This window comes from Chrysemys picta, chromosome 3 (genome assembly GCF_011386835.1).
Source record: "Chrysemys picta bellii isolate R12L10 chromosome 3, ASM1138683v2, whole genome shotgun sequence".
Taxonomy (NCBI): domain Eukaryota; kingdom Metazoa; phylum Chordata; order Testudines; family Emydidae; genus Chrysemys; species Chrysemys picta.
The window spans coordinates 188537616-188554542 of record NC_088793.1 but is presented as its reverse complement, the minus strand read 5'-3'; the positions used below and the strand labels follow the sequence as shown (position 1 = coordinate 188554542).

At 42.3% G+C, this 16927-nt stretch overlaps 1 protein-coding gene across 3 annotated transcripts in view; it reads left to right on the top strand.

The window, feature by feature from the left end:
- Positions 1-9493: 9493 nt before the first annotated feature.
- The window catches only part of BCL11A (BCL11 transcription factor A), a 101603-nt gene continuing 94169 nt past the window's right edge, over positions 9494-16927 (top strand). The window contains exon 1 of one of the 3 annotated variants that reach the window (XM_042857233.2): positions 9494-11125. In XM_042857233.2, the coding sequence (XP_042713167.1) occupies positions 11071-11125 (55 nt within the window). In that variant the 5' untranslated portion in view covers positions 9494-11070. The remainder of the gene's footprint in view (positions 11126-16927) is intronic. The other 2 variants (XM_008179024.4, XM_005305652.5) reach the window with 2 other exon arrangements.

The window sequence follows — 16927 nt, the reverse complement described above, 5'->3', positions numbered from 1 at the left end:
TGTACTATCAATAAGAAATGGTGACATAACTGTCCAAACTGATCAAGAAAAGATGCTCTTATCACATTATTCACCACCAATCATATTATACTTTGCTGCCACATCGTTCTGTGCAACATTAGGCTATATATCCATATTTTATTCTGACTATAGAAAGGCACATTAAAATTATTATTGCAAGCATACTATTATTCATATGCAACTTTGTACATAAAAAACAGCTGACGTTAATATTGCACAGAAAAATATTATATAGTACTAATAATATCTTTGCAGCTACTTTTTCAAACTTTTTTTTAATTCAGAAGAAAGATCTCAACTCATAGCTATAACTAATTCTCTTGTTTCGGTCTAGATCTTGGCACAATATATTTTAAACTCTGAGAAATGTGTGTGTTTCTCTTCTACCACTCTATAAACTAACCGTGGCCTTAAAGATTAACACTTTAAAAAATCATGTATAGGCTGGCCATTTGTGTTCTACATTTCAACACAATGTTATTTTAAATCATTGAAACACTAAGCTTTAAAAATCAGGTTAATAAAGGCATATTAACATAGAGCTAAGGCCCCAATCCAACACATACTTAATTTTAAGTATGTAAGTACTGCTTGTGTGCATTAAGATAAGCACATGCTTAAGTGTTTTTTCTGGGTCAAGGCCAAAACTTTTGTCATGGTGTACCAAGCCCAAGTAGACTGCCTCCACACGGGGTATATCCATAAGGTTTACTGGAAGAAGGAATCCTTTCCTACTACACTTTTGCCCTGGCCTGCTACCCAAACATAGCTGTGCAAGGACACACAGGGAGCCCCACCCCCATCCCAGACCTGGGCTCTACAGTACACAAGATGGCATCCGCAAACTTTCTCCCCGCCCTGTGCAGCTGAAGAACTTTTTGTTTTTTGTTTGCTGAAACTTGCATTTGGAGCTTGGGATCACTGAATCAGTTTTGTCACGCTACAAAAGTGTTTGAAAAAAGCTGTTTAAGATCCAGCTCCTTAGTGCAGAAGAGGATATAGATGAATTTATATTTTAAAACAAAATAGTTGAAAATCAGTTCCTCCTCTTCTTACTTCTGAGTAGTACAGAGTTCTCTATTTCCCCCCAGGAGCTAGTTATGTCTCAACCCCCCACATGCCTGAGCATGTGTTGTCATATGCAGGGCTACTCCTTGTGGCTAGGAATAGCCAATTCATACAGAACTTCTGGTGAACAGATAATTAATCTGGTGGATCAGTAATTGCACCACATGTTTTACTGGGTAGCTCAGGTCTTGCTCAGTATTGACCCAGCTCTCCTACCTTCTATCCTCTGAAACAGGGAAGGGGCGGGGGGCATGTTGGAGTTGGAGAGTGGGGATGTCAGAACCAGTGCCAACGGTTCCACATGCTATTCCATTGTGCTAGCCATCTTTGGCCTTTGGATTTACTATTATGCTCTACCAGGAGTAAGTGCATATGTGGAGCAGTAGGTGTAATGGTATAACAATTGTAGTCAGTGTTACTCACCCCTTCCACGTGATTGGGGCTCACCTTTGTCACACTGACCCAGACCATGTGATTGGAACCAGTAAATTAAGTCCAGTTTTTACCAGAATTCCTATGTGTGAAATGTGGGAGTCAAATGTTAGGTACTGTTGGATTTCTACTGCTGCTACTGTCTGTTCTTAAAGTTACAAGGTGTGCCAGGTTTAAGGATCGTCAATGCTGTCAGACTGGTGACCCACTGCACATTTAAAGACAAGTTGACCTACTGTTTGTTCCCATTTTGGGTGCAGTTTGTGTACCTGTTATATGGTTCTGGTTTTGTTGTTATATTAGGCAAGATTTCTTTGTAGTACTTGGTAATAATTGTGCTAGCTATACTGTGTGCTAGTTAGGAAAATCCTCCCATTTAGCAGCTAAAGTCAGAAACCTAATGGGGAAAAATACTTGCGTACATTAGCCATTCTCCATGTTAGGTATGTGCTTAGGTACGTGGCTGAATTGGGGCCTGAGTGCACAATGACTTCAGGAACAAGCTCTTAGTAGTTGTTATCATCAGTATTGCAAGGCAAAAAGATAGGGCTGTATACTATTCCTGATCAGCACTGGAGTTGATGTCAAGTGGAGTTGCACGAGCAGATCAAGAACAATGTACAAGAGGCCCATCATCCTGATCACACGTCTTAGCAGATAAGCAAAGGAGGAACTGACTTTATAATATTTAGTTTTAGAATTATGTATATAGTTTAAATGCTACAAATGTAGAACCCAAACCTACAGTCTGACTCTTGACCTGGGGGCAAAACTCCCACTGAAATCTATAGGAATGTTCCTCAGTTGGGACTGCAGGGTTAGGCCCATATTTTGTAATTGTTTGGGGAATCTCCAATAGAGGATCCGTGCATTGAAGGGTTGCATGGTCCGGCCCTGGAACTGGATGTTGTTGTTAAATTTTTGCAGCTCATCTTTCCAAAAAATCTTATCTTGGTCTGGCAGCCCTTGTCCATATGTAGTTTCATTGTCAGCTGGGTTTATCACAGGGGTTTTAAAAAAAATCTTCACCAAAACTAGCCATCTGTATGTAGAGTTTAAGCTTGATGTGATTTGAAATTACCAAGATAAAAATCACCCTAGGAGACAGAGGTTTATAAATGAAAAATAAAAATATTACTGTGAGTAATTCATAGAAAAACTCCTTATAACAAAAAGTAGTACAAGTTATGTATATACTCAGTGTTCAAAATCAAATACCTCAACCATTGAAAATGTTTTCAAAATGCCCAAAAGGTATTGGGCTCTGCACATGATGATTGTCCTAATGCCAAGGTATATTTGGGACTTACTTCTATATGTTCAGGAAATACAAGAAGATCAAAAGATTCTGGGAAATTGTTAACATAGATAAACAAAGTGACCAGTGCTGTCTGGGATATATCCCTGGTTCTTGCTATCCTTGCCATATGTATAGATGATCAAGTTGACCTACTCACAGTATTGTATTGTGCCAGAAATATATTTCAGATTGTTGGCTCAGTGAGCACCTGCCCTCTTTGGCACTATGTTATAAATTGGTCTGAGAGATGCTATCCTTGGAATATAGCACAATGTAATTGATGTACAAAGTGGATAAGTTTTATGAGATTTCATTTCCTCTTATCCAAGCCACTTACATTCTTTATCCAGCCTGCTTAGAAGTCTCTCTTTTGTGATAGATATAACTAAGATTTCTCTTTCACATTCGTTCCCTCCTTCTGTATGTACATCTGAATGTATCTATGCATGTATGCAGTCACAATAACCCCTTTGATGGTGTCACAGTTTTAACTTATACCTATACTCTGAGACCAGTACAAATTTTCATCATAACAAAAAGTCCCATTCCAAACAAAGTCGTAACTGCTTATGAAGTTTCTGTTAGAAAACAAATTCATAGCCTAGATGTGGGTAAAAGAAAAAAAAGTGTCCGAAACCATTACAAATCATTTTGTGATGCTCTGTAAACCAAAAAACTGGTTAGCCAAATTATTTGTAAAACAATATCACATATGGTCTGACAGTCTGTATCCCAAGTTTCAGCTCACTACAATTTAAACTGGCAAGATATAAACTCTTAAAGTTGGGGGTTCTAATAGAACACTGACAGACCTTAACTATTGTGCTTCTCTAGTAATGAAAACTCAGCTATTTCATTATGACAGTAGCTGGCAGTGGTGCTATGATTAAGAGTCTGTCAGCATTTCTATTCTAAACCCAAATTTTAAGAGGTTTTAAACTCCCATTTCTTTTAAATAATGTTGGGTTGAAAGCTGGTATACAAAATGTCGGCGTGCATATGATTTTAAAATATTTAAAAACATCTTTTGTACAAAAGATTTACAGATATCTGAATTTTATCTTTTGGGGCTGGGGTAGCATAGAATAAAATCATGCTGTAGATAAAACCAAATGTTTGATAAAAAAGAAATTATAATAGCATTTATTCTGTCTTTACCATCATTGATGCCTCCCCGCACATGTGTGTACATACACCCACAACCACGGGTTTTTTTAAGTTTTAAAGCAAAGTTATGTAATTTTGAAAGGCTGATTTATTATTAACTTTATTAGTGTTATTTCACATTAATTTTTCAATAGCACACAGAGGATCAGGGCTCCATTGTGCTCGATGCTGTACAAATAGGAACACAGGCTGAAATCCTGACCCCATTGACTTCACTGGAGTCAGGATTTCACCCTGGGTCCCAGGTGCTTGAGGAACTTACAGTACATAAGCTTGCGATCCTGCCAATGCTTACTACTGCCTGCTACGCCTGGTAGTAAGCTTTTGCAGGACCCACCAGAGCTAACTTTGTAATTTTATTGTCAAACAATGTATCAGTGTTTCTTACTGTGGAAGGAGGGTATTAATAATATTTCTAGAATTTACAATTCCATTGACTTCACTGAGAGTTAGTTTTGTACTGTAAATGTTCCACTTACATTGTATCTGGCCTGATTCACCCGCAGATCAACATGGCCCAGGAAAATAGCTTTTACCTTATCCTGTTATATAATGGGTTATGTCTATTTACGCAAAACCCCTGCTGAATGCAAGGGGAGCTTGGTGCCATAGCTCCCTTGTGTTTGATCCTAATACGTAATATGATGTCAGCAGAAGTGTCTCATAACATGTATAGATTGTAGTCATTCAGGTGAAGCTTAAAAACAATAACATTTGCACAGGACTCTTGGGGCCTGCTGCTGCTGCACTCACTGTGCAGCCCAGTCTCCCATTCAGTTAATGGGTACAAAGAAAGCAGGATTAAGACAATGGTTTATTAACTGTACTGTATTCTTTCACATCTCTAGGCCCTGATCCTGCAACATGTAGCATCTGGGCAGAGTGCGGTGCACATGAGAGCCTTGTGCCTGTAGGCAAGAAGTTGGGAAATCAGGTCCAAGCTCTTAAAAGAAGGGGTGTGTATGTGTGTGTGTTTTAATAGTAAAAATAAGTACTATTTGTTTAATAAGTATTTATTTTGTAGAATAAGTATTATTATTCATTATAGCACCTAGAGCCCCCAACTGAGACTGGACAGCAAGTCAGCAGAAGAACCTGAAACAGAAGTCAGAATTCCTGACGCCCAATGATAGTGCCCTGCCCACTACTTCACAGAAGATGCCCCCTCTCTTGATTAGCCCTGGATTACAAAATTATACAAAATTATAACATAAAACAAATAAAACAATAAGGAAAAGGGGTGTTACTGGCTGTTTTTTGGTTTTTGCCCCTCTCTAATCTCTCAGCATTTCTAATGCAACTACCAGCTTAGCATTTTTAACAGTTGTAAAGTACCATGTTCACTTGCTTCATTTGTTAATTGGCTCACTATTGTCTTAACAATAGGTGCAAAAAAGGCTAAGATGCTTTAAAAGTACCCAGATGCTAAGGTGATAGGCACTTTCAAAATGCTGATTACATAGAGTACTGTACATAATAATAACATTGCATAGGGTGCAAAGGAGCTATAGTTAGGGCACAATGTCTTCCCTCCCATCTCCTTTCTAATGTATATCACAAAACAAACAAAACTACATTATATACCCCCTACCATTAATTAAAATAGGGCATGGTTTTGTTTAAGGGGAGTTTTTCCATTGACTTCATTGAAAGTCCTAAAATTAGTCCCTAGATAGACAAAGATGAGTAAATGTACCTATGGGCTCAGTTCTGCATGGTGGCCTGATCCTGCTAAGCATTTAAGCACATGCTTATCTTCTTTAAGCACATGGACAGTCCCAATGAAATCAATTTAACCACTGTGGGACTATTACCTGCTTAAAGTTAAGTAGTATAGTTGTAGCCCTGTGGGTCCCAGGATATTAGAGAAACAAGGTGGGTGAGGCAATATCTTTTATTGGACCAGCTTCTCTTGCTCAGCAACAGAAGTTGGTCCAATGCAAGATATCATCTCACTCACCTTGTCTCCCTAAAGTTAAACATGCATTGAAAATGGTTTGCAGCCAGAGTGCTCAGCGTCTTGCAGGAACCAGGACCACCTGAGTAAAACTGCCTTTCATGTCCTCACCCAGGCTTCTGTGTTTAGGGGGTATGTTGGTGACCTTACTAACATTTGCTGCAAAAACATGGGCACGGTCAGTGGGGTGAATTAAGGGTGGGATTTCAATGTTTCAGTTCAGTTCAATGAAACTTCATTGGCATGACAAGCTACACAGCATTACCAAAGACACTTCTCCCCCCACCCTCTTTGGAGAGATCCTCGGGTCTTTATCAGAGGCAAACCCACCTAAAATAGGGTTAGACACTATATTTGGGGTTAGATCCCCTGTGTCCATTTGGCATTTAAACTCTGAGTGTGAACAGCTTTGCTTTGGTAGGGTTTAAGTGTGAGTCCCTTAAGTTATTGTGACATATTGGATTTTGTGGTGGGGGGAGGAGAAGGGGGTTGTTTTGTTTTTGGATTTTTAATAGTGTCTCAGGACCAGGTACAGATCACAGAGTAAGTAGGTCACATGTAGATGGTGGTGATGCACCTTTGAAAAGGGATTACAGATACCAGAAAAGTCTGGTCTCCAGATTCAATAGGCAGCAACAGATTATATGTGTTTATTTATGTATTTTAAGTCAATAAAGGTGTTGTCTCTAAAGGCAGGCAGTGCCTAGTGTATTTTAATCTTGTCATTTCCATTGAGATGGACCTTTAACCCTTTCCAGCCTGAATCCCAATCACCAGACAATTCCCCAGCACTAGAGTTGTGGCTGTATTAAGATCCCTTGCAGGAGCTGTTTGTTGACCACATTCACGTTCAGAGCCCTGAAGCTAAAAGCACTTTACACCATAAAATAAAAGCACTGTCTTTTTTTCTAAAAGGTTACGTCTGGAGGCCACGCTGCTCATACTTCATACAGAAAACTACTGAAAGGGCTATGAAATCCTCTATGATTTACACTCTCTCTCAGTGCATTAGGATATAGATCTACTCGACTCTAAAAATACTGTGGAGTTTCTAACCGACCTGAATATATGTGCATTATTTCAGAAAGTCTGTTAGAAAACTTGTCAACACATTATAAAGCATAAACCAGGACTTGGCCATTAAATACAGCCATCAGAGACAGAATATATATTGCAGGAAGTGCTGAGAAAAGTCCTTGCGTTCAAAAAAGGTCTATTAGCTAAGAGTTTACACACATTACACCAAAGGGTTTAGGGAGAGCCCATGGACCATAATTACTAGGCATAAATGGAATCAGTAAAGGTTTTACAGCCCCAAACGCAGTTAACTGGACTGCCAGAAAATATTTTTAACATTGTCATAATTTATTACCCATCAAGCGTCACATCAAGGATTGTAATACTTATGTTGTACCCACGTGTTCTAGTTAAACTACCGCTTTCACTCCTCCTATCCCCCAAAATCCGCCTGCATCGTTAATCTGCGGTGATATAATATTAAAAAAAGGCCCCTGACTCCTTTTCTTTCTTGAGTTTAGTTACCTTGCTGAAATCACATGGCAATGCAAAGTGATGGGGAGAAAAGAGAGAAAGATAAGCGCAATTGTGATCAAATGCCAATATTAATTATAATCCAGACAAGATGAAATATTGTTTTAGGGGAAAGACTTTCCATTTAAATCGAAGATTTTATGATGCTGAAATCAAGTATATGCTAATGGTGGAAACCGTCTAGCTGCCACTCACAAAAGCATCTGTAAAATTGGCTTTTTAATGTATGTCTTAAGATGTGGTTTAGGAAGTCACCTCTGGAATCTAAAGCATAGTGCAATAATAAAACAGATCTAGATGTAACTAAGTGCTTAATTTCCTATGATTTAAAAAAGAAAATCAATAAAATGTTGCCGGTTATTTATTGGAAATAACCACAGATAGGTATTCGGATGTTAGGTTGGCTTCAGAGAGCGCACAACTGCGTAATGAATTGTAATTCAGAAGACTGTTAAGTATGAACCACAGAACCTTTCAGGGGTAATAAAGTCATTACTTTTTACACTGCAGCCACCTTGAAAAGCTTTATACACGCTATTATATATAAATCAAATCACATATGTATCCACAAGTACACACACATCTATGTATATACGTTCTGTAAAGGAACGTATGTTTAGATACAGAGGTACCAACTCTGAAACGCAGTGTGATACCCAAAGAATGAGGCAGTTTGCTATTGTCATCTGAAATTATTTTTATTTTAAAAACCCTCATACAGAATACGTATTTACTTTCTGCCTGCCTCCCCCCCCCCAAAAAAAGCAGAGAAATGAGATTCATTTATAGCTCGAATGAGTCTGTTTAAATAAGAGCAAGACAAAAATAGTGGCGTAAGGCAGATGCTGACCTGCTCTGAAGAGCCCATGAAAAAGAGGAAATCGTGTCAGGTACGTGGTTACAGAGGCTTACTGCAAATAAATCCCGCATCTTCACAGGCTTTGGGGATTCATTTTTTTTACATGGGGGGGGGGGGGGGGGACACACACACCCTCATAGTGGTGAACATCAACCTCTCCTTTTCCCGTTCAGAAGCACTCGCTCCACTGCGCGTTGTAGAAACACACTCATTTTAATAAGGTTAAAACTTTACCCAGGGAAGCAAGCCCGTGAAAGCAGGATTAGCAATTGAATCTCTCGCTGTAGGTAGTTATCAAATGAAGCTGGACCATAAAACTGTGGCAAAGTGTGTGTGTGTGTGTGTGTGTGTGTGTGTGTGTGTGTGTGTGTGTATGTGTGTGTGTGTGTGTGTGTGTGTGTGTGTGTGTGTGTTTAAAAAAACAAAAGCAGGTTAACCTGCATAAGCGACACCTCTTGGCTGAGGAACACAATGGTGGGGAAAGTGCATTAATAAAACAGATCTAGTGCTTGAGGGGGAAGCTATTGCGCTTCATGACAGGAGAGAGATCACCGCTAAGTAGTTAGATGGATTCACCTGCAGCTCTTGATCAGTCCCTTTGAAGCCGCCTGGCACCCACTTCCTACCTGCCTCACTTTCCCTCACTCCTCGCCTGGGCTAGACAGCCGGGGGGAGCAGCAGCGATGCTGGGGGAAGTCGAGGCTTTAAGGGATGTTTGAGAATAAACTTCAGATTGTAGGGGGTGCTATTGCTGTACCATTGACGTGAAACTGAAAGTATCCCACACCAGAATGAAACAGACCTGTGACAACAGCAGCGTGTGTGTGTGTGTTTCTCCATTAAAGAGACAGGGTCTCGTTTCCAACAGGTCTCCTCTAATTTCTCCACAGACGCTCCCCAAAGGGCGTTTATAACCCAGCGCGTGCACTGATCACACATTCACACACACACAAAAGGAGCCGTCCGATCGGAAGCGGCTGAGAATTCAGCGGCAGCCCCCGACCACTTGCATTCCCTGCTGCTTCTGTGAACAAACTGAAAGATTTCCATTCCCTCCCCGCCCCGCTCTCCCTGGGTAACGTCATTATTACAGTTTTGCGTGTTAAAATATTTCTTACAGTCACAGCAAGCTTCTTCTTTCCCCTTCCTGTGCTAGATCCACTTCTTCCCTCCTTTGCACCTTTTCTCTCTGTCCCTCTCTCTGCGTTCTCCTCGCGGGAGGCTGCTGGGGCGTGCGCTCAGAGCTCGGGCTCGCCACGGCACGCGCTTTATACCAGTTCTGCGGAATAATTGCCACAAACGCTCTCTTCCTCCTCTCCCGCTTATCCTTATTGCAACCCGCTCCCGCCCCGGGCCCGGCGTGGGGGAATGTGTGTGTGTCCCCGGTAAGTTACAACCCACGCTGCTGCCGCATCCTCAGTCCCATCTCCCGCCGCTTCTCTGCGCCCCTCTGACCATAGCTCGGCTTGGGTCGCCCTGCTTCTTGTCAGTAGCGTAGCTGTGTTTTGTGCCCCGCGCATTGCTTCCTGCGCTCCCGTTTCTTTCGGTTTATTAGACCCAGTCACTGCTCGTTACAGCTCAGAGCCCGGCTTGGCTTTTATTTATTTAGTTATTGGACTGGGGGGTATGAAGTTCCACCGCCTTCCCTTTGCCTTCTCTGCTCCTGCAGCTTCTCACCCTCCGCCTCTTTTCTCCTGGACTCTGAAACTCTTCTCCTTGCTCCCCTCTCCAAGCTGAAAGGAAGGAGGCTGGTCCTGGCCGCCTCTCCCCCCGCTGCTCCAAGTGCAGAACTTTTCTCGTGCGACCCCCTTGCCCACTCTCTGCCTTTGTGCTGCCTGCCAGGGACTGTCCCTGCGCCTCGGGGCTTTGCTCGTGTGGTGGTGTAAAGTTTTTAATTCCCTGGCTTTGCCTGTTGGGTGGGCTCCCAGATACCTGCCTTGCCTCCCCCTCCTGGGAGCATCCCATCGCATTTCACTTGGGCGATCCTCTCTTCTTTTTTCAGCGGGGGTGTGTGTGTGTGTGTACCGCTGTTTTTATTTATTTATTTATTATTCCCTCGCCCCTCCTGGCCACTCGTGCGTTTGCCTTCTCCACTGTACTCCTCTGCGGCCACTTCTGCACGGCGTGCCCGGCTCCTTTCCCCTCCACCCCAACCCCCCCTACTCTTCGAAGCAGCGTGCGCCTGGTGTCTAGTGCACCCCCCTCCCTCTTCCCCCCTCCCCCGCTCCCCCCTGCGATCACTGTCCATTGGCTTGTCCTGGTCTCTTTTTCATGTCCAGCCCCTGATGAGTGTCCATTGGTGTTGCCTTCCTCTTCCCTCCTCCCCCTCTCTCCAGCTTGCCCTGCCCATGTTTTGTATGTCTCTGTCCATCCAGGCTCCTGACGTTCAAGTTCGCAGGGACGTCACGTCCGCACTTGAACTTGCAGCTCAGGGGGGCTTTTGCCATTTTTTTCATCTCTCTCTCTCCTTCTCTCTCTCTCTCTCCCTCTCTCTCTCTCTTTTTTTCTTGCACAAAAAAAAAAAAAAAAAAAAAAAGCCCATGACTGCTATCCCACAATTCATCTTCCCTGCGCCATCTTTGTATTATTTCTAATTTATTTTGGATGTCAAAAGACATTGATGAAGATATTTTCTCTGGAGTCTCCTTCCTTTCTCACCCGGCTCTCCCGATGTGAACCGAGCGGCTCACAAGCCACCGCAGCCACCAACCCACCATGTCTCGCCGCAAGCAAGGCAAACCCCAGCACTTAAGCAAGCGGGAATTTTCGCGTAAGTAACCCAAAGAGCAACGTGCATTTATTTCATGCCTCCTTCGCGCGGGTTATTTTATTTCGGAGAAGCGGAGAAAGCGGGCGAGAGGGGTGGAAATGCACTAAACCTTGGCTCGGAATTTCCCCCCCTCTCCGTCTCTCTCTAATTAAATCACCTCGATCACTTTTCTTTTCTTTGCTCCTGGAGCATGCCCCCTTCTCACTCACTCTCTCTTCCTTCTTTTCTTTTTCACCGCCCCCCGCTTTGATTTTATTTTATTTTTTTAAATTGTGCCATTGTGACTTGGGAAAACAGCAACACTCCCAGTTTGCAGCGAGGTGCAGAATTTGTTCTTGCGGTGGGGGGAAGGGGGGAAGTGCAAAGAAATCCCCGCAGGAGAGACAGACTGGACATTGGACGCACAGACAGACAGACAAGAGATTATGGTCAAGTGGAGTGAGAAGAAAAGTCTAGGGGCGAGTGGTTTTAGCCAGATCCCCATCTCTCCCGAGCGAAACCTTGTTGCGTACCGGCGGGGGGGCAGGGCAATGTCCCCCCTTTTGTTTCCGCTCCCAGACATGGGGTGTTTGTCCCGCTCTCTCCTGCTCCTCTTTTCCCTCCGCGGCGAAAGGGCAAAAGGGGCAGCAGCGGCTGCTTGTGCTGTCCGGAGCCATCGTTGGCTTTCCCCGGGGCTCCGCCACAATCGGACCTTCCCCCAGCCAACCGACTCATGCCAGCCTTCCCCCCACTCCTCCCCTCCTCCCTCTCCCCCCAACTCCTGCCTGCAAACTTGGGCTGCTTGGCTCGGCTGCACGGAGCAGAGCGAGCGAGCGAGAGGAATTCCCTCCTCTCTTGCTTACTATTTTTTGGAAGATTTTCAAAAAAAGTGGAAGTGGATTTTGATTGGGAAAAATCTCGTGTCTGAATGTTTACAAGCACCGCGTGTGCGGGGAGCCTCCTGCCAACAAGCAGAGACAAGAGCAAACCCAAGCAAAGCACACACACATACATACACACACACACACAGAAAAACAAACCCCCAAACCCAACCAACTATCGTCACTGTCACGATCAAATTAAAAAAAAATACATTCCCGGGGACATTTAAAAAAAATACTATTCGTCACAAAAATCCTCCCACTCTTCCACCCCCCCCCCCAACAAAACACAAAAGCTGGATGCAAGGTAAGCAAGGTCGCTGCATACACAACAAAAGGGAACTCGGATCTGGAGCGGGTGGGAGGGAAGAAGAGGGAAAATATTTTATTTTTTGGGCGGTTGGAAAGCAAAAAGATGCACGTTTGTATTTTATTTCCCCCAGTATTCCAGGTGTTTTTCTCCCCTCCTAGGGACCGTCTGCTTCAGTGCAATTTCGCTGTCTGCAAACAACCTCCCCCTCCTCTCTCTCTCTCTGTAAAAGTTTACAATGCAATTTCCCCACTCAGATGCATAGATATTTGGAACAAGATTTGCACATAGTCCGTTGGAGAATGTTAACGCTTTGGATAAAACAGCTCCTGTAAAGCCAGGGGAAGCCAAAATATTTGCATTCGTAAAGTTTTCTTTAAAGTAAGACTCCTTTACGGTTCTCTTCTCTCCACCCCTCATTGTTTTAGTCATTTGCTACCAGTTCTAAGGACTTTTTGAAATGCAAAACGTTGTGTTATGTTATGTATTGCAACATAACTGTCACATTTCTGGAGGTGCTATCTCTTCCAGAACATGCTGCAGGAACCCACCCCCCTCCGCCCCATTCCTCCGCGAGCTGCCGAAACTGGTGCCGACACTAGTAACCTATGTTACTTTAAATATATATATATATATATACCAGACTGCATTCATCCTTAGGGTTTGTGTGCGCGCGTGTGTTAGACTCACTTGTCACAGAATAATTGAAAGATTAGATTTACATCCCCAAATCCTTCCCCAGTCGTGCTAGGTTTCCCCCTGACTTGGCAATTCCGTATGTAATATACAGGTACATATTTAAGTTATTAATTTTTTTTGCTGGCAGTGTAATTGCCATTTGGTATATTTCTCCCTTTGAGATGTGGGAGGCTTAGAGGGGGGGCGAGATGTGTGTGGAGTTGGATTTTAAAAAATTGGTTAAGGATAGGTTTGCATGTGAGTTTCAGTCGCTAGGAGGCAGAACAAGATCAAAAAAGCACAACGAACTTGAACCTGATCAGTTTCACCACGTCTTTAATTCTCGGCATTTTCGTTTAGGAAGGAGGGAGGGCGGGTTTTCTTTCTTTCTTTCTTCCCCCCCTTTCCCCCTTTCTTTCTCCCCCCTCCCCCTTTCTTTGTTCTTAATTTTGCCTTGTTTTATGGCTGGTAAGGAAACAGGAACGCAGCCCGTAGACCCCACACTGGAGAAAAGACCCAGTAATGTTTGTTTTAACGCCGTCCCAGTCCGTTCAGAGCAGCAAACGATTTCCGAGGATCGCGAGGACTAGCAAGTTGGCCCTTCATTTCCCCTCACTCACCCGACGGCCGATCAAACCGTGGGGGTCACAGAGGGGCTTGGGAGCCTTTCCAGGCGGCGCTGGGCTGGCTGGGATCCCTTCCGTCTAGTCGTAGCTTTGCACGATGCTGTGGCACATGGAAAGCAAAAGACCCCCCTCCCCCCCAAAAAAGCTTGAAACACTCTTTCGAAGGGGGAAGCCTAGGGTCTCCGGGGGAGTCGAGTGGCACCTTCTCTTCGGTGACTTTGTGTTTGTTTTGCTTACTTGGACACATCTGCTTTTGTTCTCTTCCCCCCCCCCCCCAAAAAAAAACACCGGATCGGGTCATTTAAACTCTCGCTACAGGCCCATCCGAGGCAAAGGCAATCCTCGTGAGCAGGGGGGTTGGGGTGGAGAAGCGGGAGCCGAGCTGAGCTCGGCCCCAGCCGAAAAGGGAGAAGGCACCTTGCTGGCTCGCACGTGTTTGCACTAGGCTTCCGATCCACGCTGCTCCCATTGTGCCGCTTGCTCAGTCCTTTCCAAGTTCGCTCTCCCCTGTTTTTCTTTCCTTCCTTCCCTCACCGCGCTCCCGCTTTCTGTTTTAAAACACCGACCACTAGCCCACATTATTAGCCATCATTTGTTCACTTAGACTGTAAGACAATCCCACACTTGAAGGCAAACTTGGACTAGACAGTCACTCTCTCTTTCTCCCCTGATTTTCTTTTTTGTCTTCTCAGCTGGACACAGCCCTGTCTGCTGCTGGGGTATTTAGACGTCTCTGTCTTGCTGAATCCATACTGATACAGCCCCCCCCCACCCCCAACGCAGAACTGGTGCTTTTTCTTCCATTGCGTCCCTCACACTTCTTTTGAGACAAAAATCCATTTAACTTGATATAGAAGATGGTGTTATTTTGGTGGATGTTGGTGGGGAATGGGGGAAGGGGGAGAGAGAGGCTAGAAATACATGCATCTGAAGAAGTGGGTTTTTTACCCACAAAAGCTTATGCCCAAATAAATCTGCTAATCTTTAATGTGCCACCAGACTCCTCGTTGTTTTTGTAGAAATACATGTTTATGGAAGAGCAAATTCCATTAAAAATATAGACAAATGATTAGATACCCAGGAAGGAGCTTTTGATTGCCCCCAAATTAAAAAGATGTATACTGCAAATCAGTGGCAAGATTTTTTTTTAAAACAGCAGAAATAATAAAAACACATTTTGCTGTCTCTCAGAGCATCAGGAGCCAAATGTTTTGTACTGAACACGGTGCCAGAGGTATTTCATACATTAGTATATAATTCTTGTTAATTAGCAATAATTTACCTTAAGAGCATAGAAAATGTTGAGGTTACAGGTTTTATATCTGTACATTTGATCATCTTGTTATTTTCGAGAACTTTGCCTCCTATAAAATTAATTAGGTGAAATGTGGAGGTGTAATCAGCAACCTCTGAATTACCACTTCATTTCCTGGTTTTGATTGTAAATCAGCCCAGTCAGTACAGTCTTTAGCAAAGTCTATTTTTGTTTAGCATTACTTTTAACTCTCTGGTATCTGAGCACAATATTCTCTTTCATTGCTGAGTAATATTGACAATTTCAGAAAAAAATCAGGCCAAGGAATAAATATTACAATTGAGTAATTATTGTGCAAAGTTCCAGTCAAAACAGTTATAAGGAGAATATCAATTTTTAAAAATATTTTGCTACTTTGAGTGATTAAACTAAAAGTTACAATTACTGCTTAACACAAAAATACCTTTTTTTTGTAGAAAGGATCTGATGGAATGACTTCCATATTCAGTTACTCACTTTGTGCAAATGCAAACAGTTGTTACTTGAGAAAATGACATAGACATTTCAGAAACATTCCTGTTTCTTTTTCTATGCCAGAAAAGTGTAAATGCATGTTGTGTATTATCTTTTGGTCAGTAAGTTTAGAAGAAAACCCAAATGATTAAGATATTGTTTTTATTAATATGAATATAACCTTCATATTCCTGTAGTTGACCTTATGTTAAATTAGGAGTAGCACTAGAGGCAAGAAATTATGGAATGTATCAGTGTGTCCTACTTGGAGCTAAGGTACGGTAAGGTGCTCTTTCAATATTATTTTACACAGCACAACTGGGAGCTACTCCAGATCTTCCTCCTCAATATTCAGCCTAGGTAGGGTTGAAATAAATTTAACCTGAGTTCACTGGATTTTTGCACTTTATCAAAATCTGTTCCAATATTCTGCAGTCAAATTAAAATCTATTTTTTGATTCTCTGTGGCTTTAAGTTCATTAAATGTGAAATTGGCAGCTTGCTAAAGAAGGTCAGACTGATTAACTGTTTAAGAGTTGTAGTGGGTCTCACTTTCATTAACTGGCAACATTTTGAGGCATTTTATGTTTTGTAGTTTCAGCTCATTTTGGTTGTTGTTGTTGTTGTTAGTATATGTATTATGTTGCATAGGGAGAGAAATACCAACAGTTTTTTTTTCTTGCAAGGATATAGTGATGAATACTGCATACATATTGCCAAGATATTTAAGTACAAAGTTAACAAAAGCAAACAGAAAAGAAAGGCATGTCTGCCTTGTTATACAATCCACTGACGACTATGTGTGTAGAAATAGTCTCATAATGAAGCTTTTTGGAGCTCATTCAGAAAATTAGTCAACTCTGACAACATTAGGCAAGGTATTTCAAGTTTAAAGAAAGGTCTTTTCACCGTTGTTATGAAATGTGGCATTCAGTTGACCATACTGATTTATGTATGATGAAGACCACAATTGCTAACATATTTAGAATAATTTAGGCATTCCTTTCTTCAGAATGAAAAAAACAAACCAAAAAAACCCAATTGGCTTATTTTCTTAATTATGCAAAAGTATCCTGTTTAGTTAATATGTCTAAGTAGAATTGCCAGTGAATTTGATATTTCTTTAATTTCTGGAAAGTATTGCTATTTAGCTTCCTTATTTATTAATTTTGTCTTTTTTCCCATGATTAGTTCACATGTTTTCAATTTTTAAACGGAATATATAATATACATATATAATCATACGTACATACACATATAGTACAGGGCTATGTAGCCCCTGTGTGTGTGTATGTGTCCACGACCTATGTGGCTTTTCACGTGTATGTTCATATATTTGCATGCACACACGCACACACACACACACCTAACTCACAGTTCAACGTTTCAAAACGTATGACTTGGTCATCGATATATTGCTATTACATGACCAAGTCATACATTACACATGCGCGCCTGCGTGTGCACGCGCACACACACACACACACACACACAAATGCGCACACACACACACACATGTAAAGCTTCACTCATAAATACATAAACATAAATAAAACCTCT